Source organism: Mauremys reevesii, linkage group 4 (assembly GCF_016161935.1).
Source record: "Mauremys reevesii isolate NIE-2019 linkage group 4, ASM1616193v1, whole genome shotgun sequence".
NCBI classification, from domain to species: domain Eukaryota; kingdom Metazoa; phylum Chordata; order Testudines; family Geoemydidae; genus Mauremys; species Mauremys reevesii.
The window spans coordinates 117,122,797-117,142,442 of NC_052626.1; the positions used below are offsets into that span (position 1 = coordinate 117,122,797).

At 47.1% G+C, this 19,646-nt stretch overlaps 1 protein-coding gene across 1 annotated transcript in view; it reads left to right on the plus strand.

Annotated features, from left to right (window-relative positions):
• The first annotated feature begins 2,055 nt into the window (after nt 1-2,055).
• Nucleotides 2,056-19,646, plus strand: part of LOC120403989 (NACHT, LRR and PYD domains-containing protein 3-like) — an 85,159-nt gene continuing 67,568 nt past the window's right edge. The window contains exons 1-6 of the mRNA XM_039536005.1: nt 2,056-2,136; nt 4,026-4,190; nt 6,240-6,525; nt 10,076-10,117; nt 10,399-12,055; nt 16,088-16,106. Coding sequence (XP_039391939.1) covers nt 6,240-6,525; nt 10,076-10,117; nt 10,399-12,055; nt 16,088-16,106 — 2,004 coding nt within the window. The 5' untranslated portion in view covers nt 2,056-2,136; nt 4,026-4,190. The remainder of the gene's footprint in view (nt 2,137-4,025; nt 4,191-6,239; nt 6,526-10,075; nt 10,118-10,398; nt 12,056-16,087; nt 16,107-19,646) is intronic.

Below are 19,646 nucleotides of genomic sequence, written 5' to 3' on the forward strand. Positions count from 1 at the left end.
AGCTCTGGGGAACTGAGCCTGAGAAGCCTCGAAACCCACTGGCACACAACGTAGAGTACATCACCTCTCAGACCATACCCACTCAGACAAAGCACCAGGAACAAAGTGTTGTTCTGTAAGAAAAAACAGAACAGGGTTACAGTGCAGCAGCCTCCTCTCTGCTTGCTTACCTTTGGCTCCCAGCTTCAGTCAGTGCTGAAATTTTCTGCTGGGAGGGCAGAGGGTGCTTCGTGACAGGAACCAGGCTGTTCTCTCAACATACAGCAGTTTGTATTAGGGTTACCAACCCTTAAGGGTTGTCCTAGAGTCTCCAGGAATCAAAGATTCATCTCTAATTAAAGATTGTCATGTGATGAAACTTCCAGGAATATATCCAACCAAAATGGCAACCCTAGTTTGTAGTGCACAAACTGTAGTTTTCACTGCTGCGGCAGCTGAGGCACATTGGACCTTGGGCTACACACCCCCTTAATTGTTTTTAAAGACAGTTCATCTGTTTGAATTGTATGATACAGATTTACAATTTTTATTTGACCTTAGCAAAGTTGTTTCCCCTCCCCACCCCAACCTCACTGGGATAGGGATGTAAGCAGAGTCAGGATGAGCTCTACCCTGACATCTGGTGGTAAATTATGAGGAGTGGGCAAAGGAATTTCAAGAATGTGCATTTGAGTGGGGAAAGGAATTTCAGGAATGTGCATTTGCATTGGCAAACCCACTCCACTTAGCATAGCACACAGCAGCCTGGGATGGTTATTTTCACAGCTGTGGGATCCCCAATTTCTTTGTTATTGGGGCAGGAGGAATAAAATGTTGTCACCCTGATTAAGTAAATGAGGAACTACAAAACTGTCTTATGATAAAGGGTTTCATTATCAACTAAATAGTACTTGCTAGACAAGGGACATGGGTTCCAAAACCCAGTGAATTGTGAGAGGCTGGGGACAGATATCTGTATCTGGCTGTGCAGGCTCCTTGTGTGAGCTGGAAGCACCAGCCCCACCTATGTCTCTCTCCATTGTGGAATATCAGAGTTGATTTTTGATTCCCTTAAAGAATCTAGGTACAGGTTACTGAGCTGAACTCACTTTGGGCTAAATGGTGCACTAGCACTGGGGCTCCCCTACTGTGAGCTGAAATCACTAAGAGCTGAAATCACTAAAGAGCTGGAATTGCTGAGCTGAGAGCACTGAGTACTGTGCTAACTAGTGGGGGGAGCCTGAAGCTATACTGCAGAGCGGAGTGGAGCAGTTCGTGGAGCCACGGAGTGAGTGGAGCTGAGCAGTTTGCGGGGACGGCTGGTGGAGCAGAGCAGCTGGCAGAGTGGAGCAGCTGTGGGATGGGTGGAGTGGCCCACGGAGTGAGCAGAGCCAAGTAGTTTATGGGGACGGCTGGAGTGGATCATGGGACGGCTTGTGGAGCAGAGCAGCTGGTGTAGCGGAGCAGTTTGTGAGGACGGCTGGAGGAGCGGCACAGCTGGTGGAGTGGAGCCAGTCGTGGTGAAGGCTGCAGCAGAACTCCACGAAGAGGCGGAGCAGTCGGCTCTGGCCCACATAAGGTGCCCCTTAACACCTTGTGTGTGCCCCCCCGCAACTCTGCAGATAAACTTTTGAACTCTGGGGTGGCACTGACCAGAGACAGAGACTTTTGGGTTGTTGGACTTTGGGGTGATTGGACTTAAGACCCTAACGGGGAAAGGACAGTGCCAAATGTACTTGGAGGTGGGTTTTTTGCTTATGGTTGTGTATAGTCCTGTTTGTGGTGTCTCTCCAACGCGATGCCGCATTGTTTCCCTCCTCTATTAAAATGATTTTGCTACACTTGGACTCTGTTCTTGCGAGTGGGGAAGTATTGCCTCCTAGAGGCGCCCAGGTGGGTGGTATGTAATTGTCCCAGGTCACTGGGTGGGGGCTCGAGCCGGTTTTGCATTGTGTTATTGACACGGAACCCCTGGATACTGAACCCAGCCCTTGTTGCTGCCAACTCAGAGGGGCAGAAGGGTTACATGGACTAAGCTAGTTAAGTGAAAGTGAAACTGTTTTCAGTTCTCAAAAGATTTCAGAGACCGTTCTCCTCCATTTACTCTGGGGGAAATGATACAAATTCAACCTAAACAAGCTCTCTGCAGGCTTCAAGGTGAGTCTTCAATGCATAAATTATTAATTCACTTAGATCATATTTACAGTTGATGATGATGATGATAAGAAGAAGGCTAGAATCGTTGGCATGTACAGAAAAAGACACACAAAGGTAAAGTCAGGGGTTATGTTGCCTGAGGCATAATTTTTTTTAATCTCTGTGTCTATAGCATTCATCAGAACTCTCATACCAACCCTGCAAATTGATACAATTTAAAGCAGACCAAGTCAGCATTGTGGGTTCATAGAATATGAGGCTTGGAAGGGACCTCATCTAGTCCAACCCCCTGTTCAAAGCGGGATCAGTCCCCAGACAGATTTTTGCCCCAAATCCCTAAATGACCCCCTTAGGGATTGAGTTCTCAACCCTGGGTTTAGCAGACTAATGCTCAACCCACTGAGCTATCCCTCCCTCTGTGTAACATGGAGCTCCATGGCAATGGTAGTTTTGCCTCAGTCAGTAAAGAGAGCAGGAGCCCATGGTTTGTTCTTGTTTTGTCTTTTGCAGATGAGCAGAAAGGGAGGAGTATTGTGATGTTGACTCCTGCCTCTGATTGACCTATGGTGCCAGCTTGAATTGCCCAGTTATTGGCTTTTCAAATAGTGACCTTCATGGTGTCTCCCATGCTGCCCCTTAGAGAGTGCCCTATAATCCTCCAGCCTAGCTACCTCTTTTTCTTCCTTCGTTTGTCTTCTTAAAACTCCCCTTTGCCGTGATGCCTACAAAGAACTTGACACGTATGCGTTACTGCAGTACAAATAACAGTAGCAATAGTTCTCATGTTTAGGAGATTTTTTTTTCCTGACGTTCATCCTAAATTTTCCTTTCAGCCAGTTACTCCTTTCCATAAACCGCCTTAAACAAATCCTGTCTTTGATGTTTATAGCCTTCAGATACAGTACTTCATAGTGATCATGTTATATCATACATAGTTCGCTCTTTTAACCTATTATAAATCGGTGGAGGCATTTGAGTGCCTCAACAGCATTTACAGAATTTTTTTTGCTGTTTCTGGTTTATCTCTATTTTTCTGGTGCTGAGGGTTTCCATAAATTAATACAGTGGCTCTGGTCCTCAAGTCTGATCAAGCTCTGCTAAGCCTGGGATCCAAGGACTGTATCTAACTGTATGCCAACTTCGCACTCCCCCAGTCCCTAAGATGGCTCAGTTTCAGCCCCTGGCACAAGTTATGGTGGCTTCACGGCTACTATTACTTGCATCTGGACTAACAAGCCTCTTAGAGAAGGGCTGCTCTATGCAGCATGCTTCTTCAGCTACTGGTGGGTATTGGCATAGGCAACTCAAGCATTAATGCTGATTGAATATGCAGTAATTCTCTCACTGGTGCCTTCAAATCTCACTCAGAGACAGGCGTAAGGAGGCATGGGAGGTTTAGCTAATGGCCTATAGCTTGTAAGAAAAGTTGGTTGAAAAACACCAAATTAATCTATTTTTCCATATAAGCCCCCATTTTTTCAACCCCTTACTATGAAAAATATTTCCCTATTTAACTGTATACAGTCCCTTTTCTCATTTTTGAGGCTTCCATTAGGTGCCCTCCAAAGATCCTATTCTCCAATGAAATGCATTCTAGCTAGTAAAAATGAGTACTGTTCATTTGAAAGAATAGGATCATGAGGGGGAATTTGTACATTTTGACCTATATGTGGTATTAAGAAAAATAGAGACACAATTATTATACCATAAAAATATGGAGAAACTATGTTACTGTTGTTAAAATGGTAAGTGTCCAAAGTCCCAATGTTATCTAAAAGTCAGATATGAGTAAAAGAAAAACAGGATGTCTGTTAGGTATTGCTAAGCTACCTATCACTGTCGTACGCCACCTGTGCTAGTTTTATTGAAGGAGTTTGCTTTTGTTACAGTGCTGATGTGGCTTTTTGGTGACAGTATTGCAGCTAGGACTTCCTGCTTTTTTTATGCATGCATCTGAACACTGAGAAGATTGAAGGAGAAGAAGTACATTGGACTGATTATGTCTTGTGTATAACATCTTCCTGGGCAACAGTAAATACGCTTGGTATTTATATGTGGGTGCATTTTTATCTTAACTTGTTACATTTTAGTAAATTTGTCTCTTGGAATTTACAGCCTTGTTGGAATAGGGCTTCAGCCTGGACCTTTGTGGTATGTGAATTTCAGTTTGCAGCCTGAAACTTCATGAGTCAGGCTACGTCTTCACTACCCACCGTATTGGCGGGTAGCAATCGATTTCTCAGGGATCGATATATTGTGTCTCATCTAGACGCGATATATCGATCCCCGAATGAGCTCCTGTCGACTCCGGAACTCCACCAACCCAAACGGCGGTAGCGGAGTCGACATGGGGAGCCGCAGACATCGATCCCGCGCCGTGAGGACGGTAGGTAATTCGATCTAAGATACTTCACGTAGCTGAAGTTGCGTATCTTAGATCGATTTCCCCCCGTAGTGTAGACCAGCCCTCAGAGAGAGAACTATTGGTTTTATACAACCTTAATCTTTACCATTATTAAAAGTAACCGATTATATGTAACTTTCAGGTCATCACAGGCCACGTAAACACAGGACGTCATTACAAAACAAGTTTGTTTTAGTCAGTAGGGGTTAGATCAATGGAGGGAAACCTGTGGCCCATCAAGGAAATCTGATTGCAGGCTGCAAGACATTTTGCTGACGTTGACCGTCTGCAGGAAGCCCCCGCCACCAGCTCCCAGGGGCGGCAATTCCCTGGTTTCCAGCCAATGGGAGCTGTGGGAAGTGGCAACCAGCATGTCCTGCCACCCCTTTGCCTGCAGGCGCTGCTCCCAGTACAAGTTCTGCTGAGATAAGACAATAGTAGTGTGATAGTTATGTTGAATGGTCCCATCCTAAGAAACTCGGGTGCTCTGAGAACTGAATTCACCAGAATTACTAAAAAAAAGATTAATTTTGAATAGGGGTTTGTGTCTGATCCCCACCATAACCTCCCACTTGCACTCTCAGTCCACTTAAGCACAGATATAGGGAAGATATATAATCCCAACCAGAGAAACATTAATTTCAGCACATCCCAGAATATGTCAATTTCTGCTGTCATCCTGATTTTCACAGTCCTCATCTGAACAAATATTCCCATACACATTTCTGTAGCAGGTGGCTAACTACTCTAGTGATGGTGAGTGGCCTGGGGAGAATTCTGTTTGTGGGTGGGAAGCTGGTTTATAGCCCTTACCCTAACCCCTGCATTCTGCTGCAGCTTTGTGAACTGGATGGAGAGTCTTCACCCTGCCACCCTTCACTTTTAGTTATACTGTTGCTACTACAATCCTGTGTTTCCAGAGATCAGCCAGTAAAAAGATCTCAGGCACTAAATAGCTGTTAACTCCTTATACAACATTGATCAAAATTTGTCCCCCTTTGCTTGTCAAATATGAACATCATAGGCACACCATGGTTCAAATGAAGTCATGTGCTACACTACAGATGCAATTGACCCTTTGTTGCAATAGACTCAAGTGGGGTCTGTTACAGGACTGGAGGTGTGAGATTCTGTGGCTTGCGTTGTGCAGGAGGTCAGACTAGATGATCATAATGGTCCCTTCTGGCCTTAAAGTCTATGAGTCTCTCCCATCACTCGTTTTTTTTCTAGGCTGTAAAACCACTGCATATGTAATTCAAACTTCTCCTTCAAGTGAGAAATTCAGTTTAATATTCTCTCCTGAAAGAACATGCTGTATGGAACCCAAAGTAATTGGGTGGTAAAATTTCTGAATTTATTATCTTAAACTGGTTATGTAATAATATTGTGTATTTACATTTTATTTGAGGATCTCAAAGCACTTTACAAATGTTAATTGAGTTTAAAAATACCTGTGATATAGGCACAGAAGCTACTACTATGCTCATTTTACAGATAAATAAACAAGCCCCAGAGAAGTCAGTAGACATGGTCACATAGCAAGTCATTGTCAGAACTGGGAAAGGAACCCAGGAGTCTTGAAAGCAATTCTAGCTCTCCTTTTCTCTACAAGGAAAAATTGTGATTGTATGCTGATTCCTAGTAAATGAACTCTAATCCTCAGTCCTACTGTTATATTTTAATTTCCTCCTGGTTCCAGATGATGGCAATTACAAGCAGCAAAATTAATGACCTTCTGTTATGTGCACTGGATGAACTCTCTCAGGAAAATTTTAAAAGATTTAAAGACAAATTATCTTTCATTGACTTTGATGGAGAAGGTAACATCCCCCAAGGTCCACTGGAGAATGCGGACAGAATAGATACGAAGAATCTCCTGGTGAAATTCTACGGTGAAGACACTGTGTTAGATGTAGCTATAGAAGTATTCACCCAGATCAATCTGAGAGACTCTGCGGTTAAACTCAAAGAAGAAAAAAGAAAAGGTAAATACATATCATTCCTGTAACTCCTTTAAATCTTTTCCCCTTGAATATCCCCAGATTATGTGCGGTAAAAGAAGCAGCAGTAGGAACAGGCTTTTGATACCAATTTGAAATTCTAAGACAATAAGACTAAAAACCAAGATGCATACACTTCATTGTCACAAAAAATAGCTAAATAAACATACATCTTTTCTAAGATTTTTAAAGACAGATTCAGGCAGGAACTTCTTCTACAAGATATATTATTATTAAAAAGATAAATTCAGGCAACTACAAATATTCAAACAGCAACAACAAAACCTGTAGAGCACAAGCCTGAAATGTCCCAGAATTTCTGTACTTTTCATGTTCCTCAAGAATATAAGACATGACAGCATGGATTTACTCTATGGGGGAACTGCAAACTTCATTAAAAGTATAAGACATATATGAATTACAACCTGTGTAGGAACCTCACAATGCACTGAAGCAGAGTTTTATATGAACAGTAAAAGAGAGAAATTCATTCCAAAATGACCATATTTGTATGCCCAGACTTTGTTTGATCCAATATGTTTTAATGTCCGATGATGATTTACAGGAGACTTGAAAGTTTTAATATTTTTTTTTAAAAGCACAATTTTTAAATTTTACCTTGACAGAAAAGCATCTAAAGCTGGAAAACTCTTTTATTCTCCGAATACTTAAAAATATAAAATCACTTTTAAAAAATCACTGCACAAATTAATCATTTTAACTCAATGTAAACTACAAGTTAATTTCATCTGAGCTACAAATCCTATTAAATAAAGATGCCACATCAGTCCATCAGTGCCCTGTCTACAGTAGAACCTTTCTAATGTGCACTTCTTATAACTTACATCAAAAATTTTGATTTCTCCAAACTTCTCAGCTAATTTAACAGCCTGGTCATGACATCTGATAAGACTTCATTATTTGATTAAATGTTTTACATTACACTTTACTCCTGGGAGAATTCTGCACCACTGAAGAATGCAGAATTTTGCACAATTCCATTTCTCCCCGCAGAATTTCTGGCCACCACTAGGGTCTGCTGGACTCTGCAGAGCCCACCATGCAGTGAACTGGGCATCCAGCCTGGCAGGTGTGGAGGCTGCATGCTGTTTGTTCCTCATTTCTCCTGTGGACGGGAGAGGGCCTGGGAGATCCAGCCAGCTCTGGCAAAGTGTGAGGAAGAGGGCTGCGCCACACCATGTCCCCCGGCAGGACAGTAAAGAAGTTGGGGAGAGTAAAGGCTCTGGGGTTGCTGGTGTCTGGGCCAGAGGGTCCCCCACAGCTGGGCTCTGGGTGGATGGGAGTGCAGGTGTCCGGACTCTGGGGGCTACACGCAGCCCCCTCCAGTACCCCGCAACTGGAACTAGGTTGTTGAACTCTTGTCTGTATTGTTGACATACTTGTTGGCAGGTATTTTGAAATAAATTACCAAAATAATTGAAACTGGAGTGATTATACTGCGTTATTTTGACAAATAAAATATGCCGAATTTTGCAGAATTTTTAATTTTGGGGAACAAAATTGGCGGCATTTTGGCAGTGACGCCTCTGGATGACACCACTTGTCGGCAGCATTTCGGCAGATGCTCATCCGCTGGCCAGTATGTAGGTGCACTTAGATGTGCCTGCAGGCACCGCGTTGGGGACCCCTGGTGTAATTCACATGGGGCTCTATTTCAGTGGTCACCAACCAGTTGATTGCAATCAACTGATGGATCCTGGGGACTCTCCCAGTCAATCATGATCTCCAGTGGTGGAGCAGGGCTGCCACTAAGCAGGCTTGCTCCCTGACTGCCCCAGCCCCATGCTGCTCCCCATGCGGTCACTGCAGCCCCGCGGCCCCATGTGGTGGGGAGCAGGGATCTCAGCGTGCTACTCCTGCCTGCAAGCACCACCCCCGCAGCTCCCATTGGCCAGGAACGGGGAACTATGGCCAATGAGAGCTGAGGAGGTAGTGCCAGTAGAGAGGGGCAGTGCGCAGAGCCACGTGCCCCACCCTCAGGGGCCACAGAGGCGTGTTGGCCCCTTCTGGAAGCAGCCTGGAGCCGGGGCAGGCTGGAAGCTGCCAACTGGGAGCTGCCTGCGGTAAGTGCCGCCTGGTGGGAGGCTGTACCCCAACCCTCCCGCCCAGACCCATACCCTCCCTGCACCCCAACCCCCCCTGCACCCCAAGCCCCAGCCCTGAGCCCCCTCCCAGAGCCAGCACCCCATTCCCCCTCCTGCACCCCAACCACCTGCCCCAGGCTCAGCCCAGAGCCCCCTCCCATACTGTGAACCCCTCAGCCCAGAGTCCACACACCCCCTCCCCCAAACCTCAACCCCTTCCCCCAGCCCGGTGAAAGTGATTGAGGGTGGGGGAGAGCGAGTGAGGGGGAGGGATAATGGAGTGAGCAGAGCAGGGCTTCGTGGAAGGGGCAGGGTCTTGGGGAAGGGGCAGGGTAGATCCTGGGTTGCCCTTAAATTCAGAAAGTGATCTTGGGTGTACTGCTCTATTTATAGGAGAGGGGCCTTAGGTGCTAATTTGCAGAAACAAGTTATTTGAAATGTGTGTTTGTCTGTTAGATTGTGTCGTGGAGTGAGGCCACCAAAGCTAAAATACTTAGAATAGCTGAACCTCCGGTCAGGAAATTATGATGTCATAGATCTATTGATCTCTTGATAATCTTCTGCGTCCCTTTAATGCTGCCCATATCCCTCTGAGATAAAAACAATGCACGTTACAGAGTCGAATCCAAAGGGCCATGTAAAGAGCAAGTGAATATCCTTAGGCAGTCAATTGCCTGAGAGATTTTTCCTGCTGACCATTTTTTTTTTCTTTCTAAACATGGCCATGCATGCACCTGTTTTAGAGACAATTGTAAAATAATTCTCACTGCCTATCTGTCTGGTTTTAGGGATCTCTCTTGGCATTACAAATGGCATGGTTAAGAGGGATCTCTTTGGTCACCTAGTGGGTATCTTGCTTAGGATCACTTAAATCTCTGTTCTTTGTTAATAAACTTACCTTGTTTTATTACCAAACCATCTCAGTGCTGTGGATTAAAATGAAGTGAGAGTCTTTGGCTAATCTAACAGGCTGGTGTGTGCTCTGCCTCTTGGGAGGCAGCAATGAAGCTTAACAATTTCCGTGAGTGTCCAGTGAGAGGTACTGGATGCTGCTGGGAGACATCTCTGGGGAACTCAGGAGCTGGAATTATCTGCAAGGCAAGGTTGAAACTGGCAGTGTCTTGAAGAGTGCACCGGCAAGGCACACAGACACACAGGGATCTGACACAGCGTAGTAGAAACGCTCTTACTCTTTCTAAGGCAGAGAGGTACACAGTGGCTCATAGGTTTGGTTCTCTTGAGCAGGACATCACAGTTCACCCCATGCACCATTGTCCTCTGTGTTGTTAATTTGTTTTCTTTTTTGAGCATGAGTGTTTCATTGTTCTTACTCTTTTGATTCTTTTTAAAAGTCCATTAACCCTCTGGATATACCCATTTGCTGACAGCTGACTATGACTTAATATATGAACATATGATTTCTTTTTCAGCCCTGGACCCTAATCCAAAATCATTTGGGATAGCAGCAAACGGTATGTGTTATCCAGTTTGTATGTTGCATAATCAGTAAGGATTGAGCAGCAGTGGAATTGTGTGAGTGAGGGAGTGGCTTCATGGCATGAGAACCAGCTGATCGTTCATCTGCCCAGGAGTGGTCTGTGCTGTGGTCACACAGGATGTCAGTGATGTCCATGATCTAGTGTTTCAGGATTTCATGTCCATCTAAATGGCTTCATTGTAATGCCTTTCCTTTTGTTGAATGTTTCTTGTATTGTATACTCAATGTTTCTCATGCTTCATGTCACTGAATTAGATTACAGGATGACATACAGTGAACATATACAGGAAGAATACCAATCTATAGAAGACAGGAATGCTCGTCTGGGTGAGTGTGTGAGTCTAAACAGAAGATACACACAGCTGCTTATTGTAAAGGAACATCGCCACTGGGAGGCCAAACAACATGAAATAATGGCAACAGGAAAGAGACATGCAGAGATCCTGGCTAAGACAGCTACTCCAACTAAGATAGAAAGTTTGTTCGACATTGATAAACGCAGACCAACACCACGAACCATTGTGCTTCAGGGAGCTGCTGGGATTGGGAAAACAATGACAGTAAGAAAGATCATGTTGGACTGGGCATCTGAAAAGATCTATCCTGGCAGATTTGATTATGTTTTCTACATAAGCTGCAGAGAAATGAACCTGTCTACCAAGCAGATAAGTGTTGCTGATTTGATTTTAAACAATTGCCCTGACAAAAATGCACCAATTAAAGATATTTTGATGGACCCAGAAAAACTCCTTTTTATAATTGATGGTTTTGATGAATTGAAATTTTCATTTGATCAACAAATCACTAATTTGTACACTGATCCCTGTGAGAAGCAGCCAGTGGAAATCATATTGGGCAGTTTATTTAGGAAAAAAGTTCTTCCAAAATCATTCTTACTGATCACAACAAGACCAACTGCTCTGGAAAAACTCCAAAACTGTCTAAAGTTTCCGCATTATGCAGAGATCTTGGGATTTTCTGAGGAAGACAGGGAGGAGTATTTCCACAAGTTCTTTGAAGATAAAAAACAAGCAGCAAAAGCTTTTGGATTTGTAATAGAGAATGAAATTCTCTTTACAATGTGTTTTGTTCCAATTGTATGTTGGATTATCTGCACTGTGATCAAACAACAGATTGAAAAAGGTGAAGATCTCACACAAACTTCAAAAACAACCACTGCAGTGTATATGCTCTTTCTGTCCAGTTTATTAAGGGATCATAGCTGCATGTCAAAGCATTCCAGACAAACTAATCTCAGAAAGCTGTGCTCCTTAGCCAGAGAAGGAGTCTGGCGAAAGATAATACTGTTTGAAGAAGATGATCTCAAGAAGCATGGTTTAGATGTATCCAATATTCAATCCCTCTTTCTCAACAAGAGCATTTTTCAAAAAGATATTGACTGTGAACATGCCTACAGCTTCATTCACCTAAGTTTTCAAGAGTTTTTTGCAGCTTTGTTTTATGTACTGGAGGAAGAGGAAGAAACAGTGGAAGAGTCGGTGACAGTTACAAAAGATGTGTCTAAACTATTACAAAGTTATGAAGAACCTAAAAATGATTATTTAATGTTAACAGTGCGTTTCCTGTTTGGTCTCTTAAACATGGATAGAATGAAGGAGATTGAGAAATGCTTAGGCTGTAAAACTTCACTTGACACAAAGAGCAAAGTACTGAACTGGGTTGAAGAAGTAGGCATAGCGTTGGCGTCTCTGTCCTCTAAAGACCGGAACGAAAATAAGTTCAAGTTTGAATTGTTCCACTTTTTGTTTGAGATTCAAGAAGAAGAAATTGTGACACGTGCAATGGATTGTTTCCCACGTATTCACTTGGAACTGACTTGTTTTTCAAAAATGAAGTTTACAGTTCTTTCCTTCTGTTTGAAGAACTGTCAAAGAATGCAGTCACTTTTTCTGTCTTTTTGTTCATCTCAAGCCAGTGCAAGAAAACCACAAAGGTAGGGAGAGACAGTTTGAGATTTTATATTTAAAAAGTAAATATAACTTCCTTATAACAACAATTAGTTCTTTTTCCAGTGCTTGCTCATGTTGATTCTATTCTAGGTGTGTGCGCGCTCATGTGCACAGTCGTCAGAGATTTTTGCCTTAGCGGTGTCCATAGGGACGGCTGTGGCACCCTGTTGTGCCGTGCTCATGTGTCGGTATATCAGGCACCACCGATCCTATGCCCTCTCAGTTCCTTCTTACCACCCGTGATGTTTGGTCTTAGCAGCTTTCCTGGCCTACCAAGGACTAGCAGTTTTGTCTCTTCTTACTTCAAGCCTTAGGGCCTTGTAAATAGTTTGTTTATAGTAGTTAGTGTTAAGTATGTTTAGAAGTTAGACTCCCATCAGGGACTTCGCCCCAGGCAGGACATGCCCCAGTCTCTGAGATTTAAGCCCTGCTCAGATTGCAACAGGCCTATGCCTGTTACTGACTCCCATGGCAGCTGCGTGAAGTGCTTGGGGGAAATCACATGTGAAGGACAAGTGCCTTATTTGTAAAAACTTTTGACCCGGGACCCAGAAAGAGCATGAAATCTGTTTGCAAGCTCTCCTCATGGAGGCTGCCCTCCGCCCAGCTTCTGAGCCTTTCCGGCCAGACTCTACCCCTAGTACCTTGGCCTGGGTTTGTAGCACAGCCTGGCACTGAGCTCTGTCTGGCACGGCTCTCCATCGCCGGCGCCCAAAAAGACCAAAAAACACGTCTCCCTGGTGCTGGGCAAGAAAGGCCATGGGGTAGCAGTCAAAGGTCCCAGTTTGGGCCACCCGTCCACACCGGAGCCACATGGATGTGCCTCCCCAGTCGGGACCCTAGTCCCTCCAAAGGATCTGCCACTGACTCCCGGGAGCAGTAAGGGACCCAGACTTGTGGCTGAACCAATGCCTTCCCAGGCTCTCCTGGAGCCTAGAGAGCAGAGGCTTCTGCCAGTGCTGCCGGCACTGCATGTGCCATAGGAAGTGGCAAAGGCTCCCTATGAGGGGAAGCCAGCCACCAAGACACCCCACAGAGCAGTTGAGCGTCACCAATCCCCTGAGCCAAGGCAGCACTCTGACTCCATGCTGCAGAACTCCAGCTTCGCAGCCCAGATCCTCTGGGGCTCGCCCTAGATCACTGGCACTGCGTTCACGGTCTCTGTGACACGGGTCACCTAGTGGGAGGCACCGTTCACCCTCCTGCCAGTCGTCTTCTTGGCACAGATGGGAATGATCTCCATCGCAGCACCAGTCCCGCCAGCCCCATACTCCTAGTCAAAGTGCTGGTCTCCAGCGGTGATGGTCAGCTGGCAAATTCTGGCATTGACGTCCCCACCATGGTCACTGGAAGGGGATTTCTCCCGCATGGAAAAAGGAGGTTAGCCCCTCGCTGAGGCATCACCGGCGTGATGGGGCACCAAAGGTTGTGTCAACCTCTACAGTGCCACCTTGGCAACATGGCCAGTGGCCAGTGCAGTGGCCCTATTGCAGTGCATGGGGCATGCTTGTGATGCAGATGCCGATGCCCCCTTTGCACCACTCATCTGCTGCTGCCTCACAGCAACAGTTGACAGCACCAGCAGCACCAGTCTCGGTGTGGGAAATGCACTTGGAGGTTGTGGTAGAGGAGCCAGCACCAACTCCAAAACCCCTTTCCTCCACGGGGGATGATGCCCTGGGGCCTCCCCAGCGATACAATCATTGTCCTCCTCCCCGGACAAGGTGGTGGCGGGTCCCTCGAGAGCCAGCCTGCCGGACGATTCTAAAGAGCACAGGCCCTGAACTCATTGACGGGTTGCCATGAACTTGGGCCTAGAGCAAGGGTAGACAACCTATGTCACGCATGCCGAAGGCGGCACATATGCTGATTTTCAGCGGCACTCACACTGCCCAGGTCCTGGCCACCAGTCTGGGGGGCTCTGCATTTTAATTTAATTTTAAGTGAAGCTTCTTAAACATTTTAAAAACCTTATTTACTTTACAGACAACAATGGTTTAGTTATATATTATAAACTTATAGAAAGAGCCCTTCTAAAAACGTTAAAATGTATTACCGGCATGCGAAATCTTAACTTAGAGTGAATAAATGAAGACTCGGCACACCATTTCTGAAAAGTTGCCGACCCCTGGCCTAGAGGTAGAGGAGATGGCCAAGCAGGCAGACACCCTGTTCAATCTACTCTTGGGCATCTACCCCTGTCTGTGTCATACTACCAGTGCATGATGGGGTCCTAAAAATTGCCAAGGCCCTCTGGCAGACCCCCTCATCCATCCCTCCCACCTTCAAGAGGGCTGAGAAAAAGAACTTCATCCCAGCCAAAGGGATGACTTGTTGGTCATCTCTGAGGCCAATGAAAAGGACAAGCAGGGGCACTTCAGTTCAACCCCCAAAAACAGAGAGGCCAAGAGACTGGACCTTTTTTGGGAGGAAGATTTATTCTATGGCCAGCTTGCAATTCCGTGTGGCAAACCACCAAGCTCTCTTAGGCAGGTATAATTTCAATTTGTAAGACAACCTCCACAAGTTCAAGGAGTCCCTGCCCCAGGATTTGGCGCAGAAGTTTGGCACCCTGGTGGAGGAGGGTACAGCAGCAGCAAGGTGCTCTCTTCAAATGGCGTGAGACGCAGCTGACTTGGCAGCCAGGATGGTCTCATCGGTGGTGGTCGTGAGGCACAGCTCCTGACTTCAGACTACTGGCCTGTCCCAAGAAATGCAGGCCTCAGTCCAGGAGCTCCCATTTGATGGGAATGGACTCTTTGCAGAGCAGACATATGTGAGGGTGCATGGGTTAAAGGACACTCAGGCCTCCATACACCGCAGTCTGCAAGGAAACAGTTCTAGCCGCCTCCTCCACCAAGGCTTGACAACCTTGATAGGGGTCTATGAAGAGAAGGGATAGAGACATGAGTGTTCGAGGGCTTATCCCTTCACCCTCCCACTTCCCTAGTCCTTCTCACATAAACAGAGAGGAGCAATACTTGAAGTCCGGAGGTGCAGACAATTCAATGTTTATTGGGATTAACTTCCAGCAAGCAATGATTCCAGTTTCCTTCCTCAGTGTTCCATTCCCAGCTCTGACACTGCAGAGCATTTACCCCATGTCCCCCTTCCCAGCTCTGATGCCCCAGAGCCCTGCCTGTGTCCCTGTTCCCATTCCCTGTTCCCATTTCCCCCCTTAGCAAAACGTGATGCCAATTTTCCCCCTTACTTCCTGTTTGACCTCAGTCTCTATAGTAAAACTTGAGTTCTACTTAGCTATACCTTATCCAATCATTTTACTGAAATTTAACTAACCAACCCTAACATACTGTAACATGATTATCTAAACAATTATATCCCACCACCTTAATTGGTTTACACCCAGCAAAATTAATTATACAGCAGACAGAAACAATCAAATGACCAGACAGAGACCATACAGATAAACAGTAGAAAAGTGGGAACCATAAAGACAAAACAACAAGAAGTGAGTGTTTCACAATCACAACTATTGATAAGTGAGTTCTTGCCAGACAGGATGCTATCAAACTAAGTTTTCTTTAAATCTTCTAGGCTCGTCCCTTTCTCTGGAGGTGATAGATTGGATCATCTTTTTAACAGCCCAAAATTGCCTTGTTTCAATGTGACAAGTGAGGATGTGACCTTTCGCTTCCCAGCTTATGGCTGCCCCTGCTGTTTAGCCACAGGCCTTAGCTTAAGAACAGGGCCTTAGCCTAGCATAGTGAGAGAAGGCCTATAAACAGTGTGGCAGAGCTCTGACCTTGCTCCTGTGGGTCCTGCGCTTCTAGGCGGTTTATGCTAGCCTCAGTGGCTCACTGTGACCCTCCACGTAGCCCTTCTCTCTCTAGGGCCAGGGTTACAGTCTACTGAGCCCTTTTCATCATAGGCCTGCAAGGAGGTTGGTGAGAGAACTCCCACAGTCTCTGTTCAGCCTCCTGTCCTGACAGGGACCTGACTTCCGCTTCCAGGAGATGTTCCTGTAGTGGTGGGTTGGGGGGAACCCGGGCCCGCCCTCTACTCCGGGTTCCAGCCCAGGAACCATAATGGTAACAGTTGATGGCAGCCAGCCTTTCACTGCCAGAGTTGCTACATTTCCCTGGGCCACTTCCCCACAGCTCTCCTGCTTCTCCCTTCTTCACCCTTACCTTAGGGCTCCTTTAACAATGGTTTGAGGGTGTCTTCAGTAACCCGCCCTTCAGCCGCACTTCCTCTCCTCTGGCTCCCCTGCCTGACTGGAGTGAGCCCTTTTTATAGTATCAGCAGGGCCTTAATTAGAGTCAGGTGGTCACATTAACGGAATGGCCTCACCTGACTCTTTACAGGTTAATTAGAGTCAGGTGTTCTCATTAGCCTGGAGCAGCCCCTGCTCTGGTCAGTCAGGGAACAGAAAACTGTTAATCCAGTGGCCAGTATATCTGCCTTCTGCTATTCTGCTGTACCCATCTGGCCTGGGTCTATCACAATAGGCAGACTGTGATTTTGATTCTTGTTTTGTACCTCTATAACTAGCTAAGTGATAAGAATATACCTAAATTCTTAAAGTATAGGCCTTTGCAGACAGGCCTGAATAGCTATATCCTAACAATGAGCTTTAGTCGTCGCCACCCTTCCTCCTCCTACTCACCCAGTCTGGCAAAGCATCCAGGGGGTCAGAAGCGCTCATTTTGAAGGTTCACTCAAGAGCGACACCCCAGTCAACTCCCCCAATCCACCTTGTTCTTTCCTCAACCATCTCCATCCCTACCGTTTGGCCTGGTCACAGGTCATCTCAGACCGCTGGGTGCTAGAGATAGTATCTTGGTACCTTGCAATTCTCGGCCACCCCTCCATACAACCCTTCCTCTTCCCTGTCCCTCTTTGGGGACCCTTCTTACGAGCAACTCCTCATTCAGGAGGGAAAACCTACTGCACCTTGGAGTAGTGGAGGAGGTCCCTTGGGACATGGAAGGAAAGGGGTTCTACTCCTGCTACTTCCTAATCCCCAAAGCAAAAGGGGGCCTTGGACCTATTCTGGACCTGCAACGCCTCAACAAGTCTCTCAAGAAGTTGAAGTTTCTCATGGTCGCTGTGGGCTCCTCCATCCCTGGATCCAGGAGACTGGTATGCCGCCCTTGACAGGAAGGACACTTTTTTCCATATTCCAAGGCCACAGACATTTGCTCTGTTTTATAGTCAGCAGATGCCATTTCCAGTTCACAGAACTGCCCTTTGGCCTCTCATCAGCCCCAAGGGTGTTCACAAAATGTGTGGTGCTAATGGCCACTTACATGAAGCATCCAGGTCTTCCCATATCTAGACGATTGGCTCATTAAGGGCAGATCTCAGGAACAAGTGTAGAGGAGCCTCGATTTGGTGTGTTCCACCTGCCATTGCCTGGGCCTGTTGATAAATGAGAAAAAAAATCCGCCTTAAGGCTGGTACAACTAATAGAGTTCATTGGGCCTGTTCTCGACTCCATGTGAGCCAGAGCCTTCCTTCCAGAGGTGCATTTCCAGGCCATGTCAGCCCTAATCTCCAATGTCAAGAACCACCCGCTCACCACAGCTCACACCTCCCCTATGGTTGTTGTTGGGCCACATGCATGGGTGGCAGGTATTGTAGGCAAGGGAAGGTGTTTCTTTCCCAAACTGCCTCATGTGCCCCCACCCATGCTCCACCAGAGTCCAGACCCCCTCCTGCCTGCTGTTCCCATGCCAGAGGCTGGGGCAGGCAGGCTGGGGGCTGTGCCATGCTGCCTGTCCTCCTGGCGCTGTGGCCACTGTGGCCACCCAGCACTAGGTGTTGGGGGTGCTCCGGCCACATCAAATGTCCAGCGCTGGGGCTGGCAGCTTGACTGCAGAGGGGGTGTCTTCATGGTTGGGGGTCATGCCAGCAGGCATGCCCTGGGAAGGCTGGCACCGCGCCACCTGACTCTCCTCTCCAGCGCTCCAGGGCTGGGGGAGGCTGCAGCCACGCGGCTCTGCTCTCTGGAGCTCTGAGGCTGGGACAGGCTGTGGCCGCACTGCCTGGCTCTCTGGAGCTCCGGGGCTGGGGGAGACTGGAGGTTCTACCCGGGGGGGCAGGGACTAGCAGCCACAATTGAGTGGGGGGGCTGGGCATGGGCCAGCAGCAGCCACAGCGGGGGGTGGGCTGGGCTCTGGTGGGCATGGAAGGGGCGGGGTGGGAGGCTAGCCTCCCCAAGCTGTGGGTTCACCCACTGCCCATGGCCATATGGCTGCATGTACATATGTGGTCAGTCATGCCCGGCTACATCTCTGGCCTCTGCAAGTGTGGCTGGCATCAGTCTAGATCCCCAACAGGCATGACCTAGACCGGGTAGTCTGGGTGCTGGATCACATCTGGTCATCCGTGGATTGGTGTTTGGACCCCGGGTCAGTGTTGAAGGGAGTTCCTGTCACAGCCCTGGCCCAGTTGCTGACCCTGGTCTCCGATGCTTCAGACCTGGGCAAGCTCAGCACACAAGGTCACTGGTTGCGGGATGATCTGGACCGCCATATCAATGTCAGGGACCTCAGAGCAGTTAGCCTGGTCTGTCAGGCTTTCTTGCCCCACCTGAAGGGCAAGGTAGTGCAGGTCCTGACAGACAATATTGCTGCGATGTATTACATCAACAGGCAGGGTGAAGCCAGGTTGTCAGCCCTTTGCCATGAAGGTCTCTGCTTTTCAGACTTTTGTGTGTGGCATGCCATTCATCTGGTAGCTGTGCATCTGCCCAGGACCCAGAACGTAATAGCAGATTGCCTCAGTAGGACTTTCTCTTCTCACCCAGAGGCAGTCAGTACGATCTTCCAGAGATGGGGGATTCCCCAGGTGGACTTGTTTGCATCCTGTCAGAACAGGAAATGCCACGTGTTCTGTTCTGCTCCCATGGTCGGGAGCTCTGGTGTACGCCTTCCCGCCAGTGCTGTTAATTCAAAGAGCCCTCGTGAAGATCAAACAGGAAAGGGCAAAGGGTATCCTGATAGCCCCTGCATGGCCTCACCAGCACTGGTTTGGTAGGCTGCTGGATTTTTTGGTAGTCACCCTGCTGCAGCTACTTTTCTGGGTAGACCTGCTGACCCAGAACCACAGCAGTCTTCTGCACCCAAACCTGGTGGCGTTGCACTTGACAGCATGGCTACTGCATGGCTGAATGCGGAAGAACAGGAATGTTTGGCCCGGGTTCAACAGGTCTTGTTGGGTAGCAGAAAACCCTCCACCAGAGCAACTTACCTGGCCAGGTGGAAAAGGTTCACGTGCTGGGCCTTGGAACAATGTGTCTGGGCTGAGCAGGCCTTGCTTCAGGAGATCCTGAATTATATTCTGCACCTCAAACTCCAAAGATTGTCCTTGTCATTGATCAGGGTCCACTTGGCCTCCATTTTGGCTTTCCACCCTCCATTCCAAGGCAGGTCAGTCTTCACTCACGATATGACAGCCTGTTTTTTTTTTAAAAGGTCTGGAGCATCTCTACCCACATGTCCAGGATCCTGTCCCTCCCTGGGACCTGAATCTCATGCTGTCAGAGCTCATGGGTCCTCCCTTTGAGCC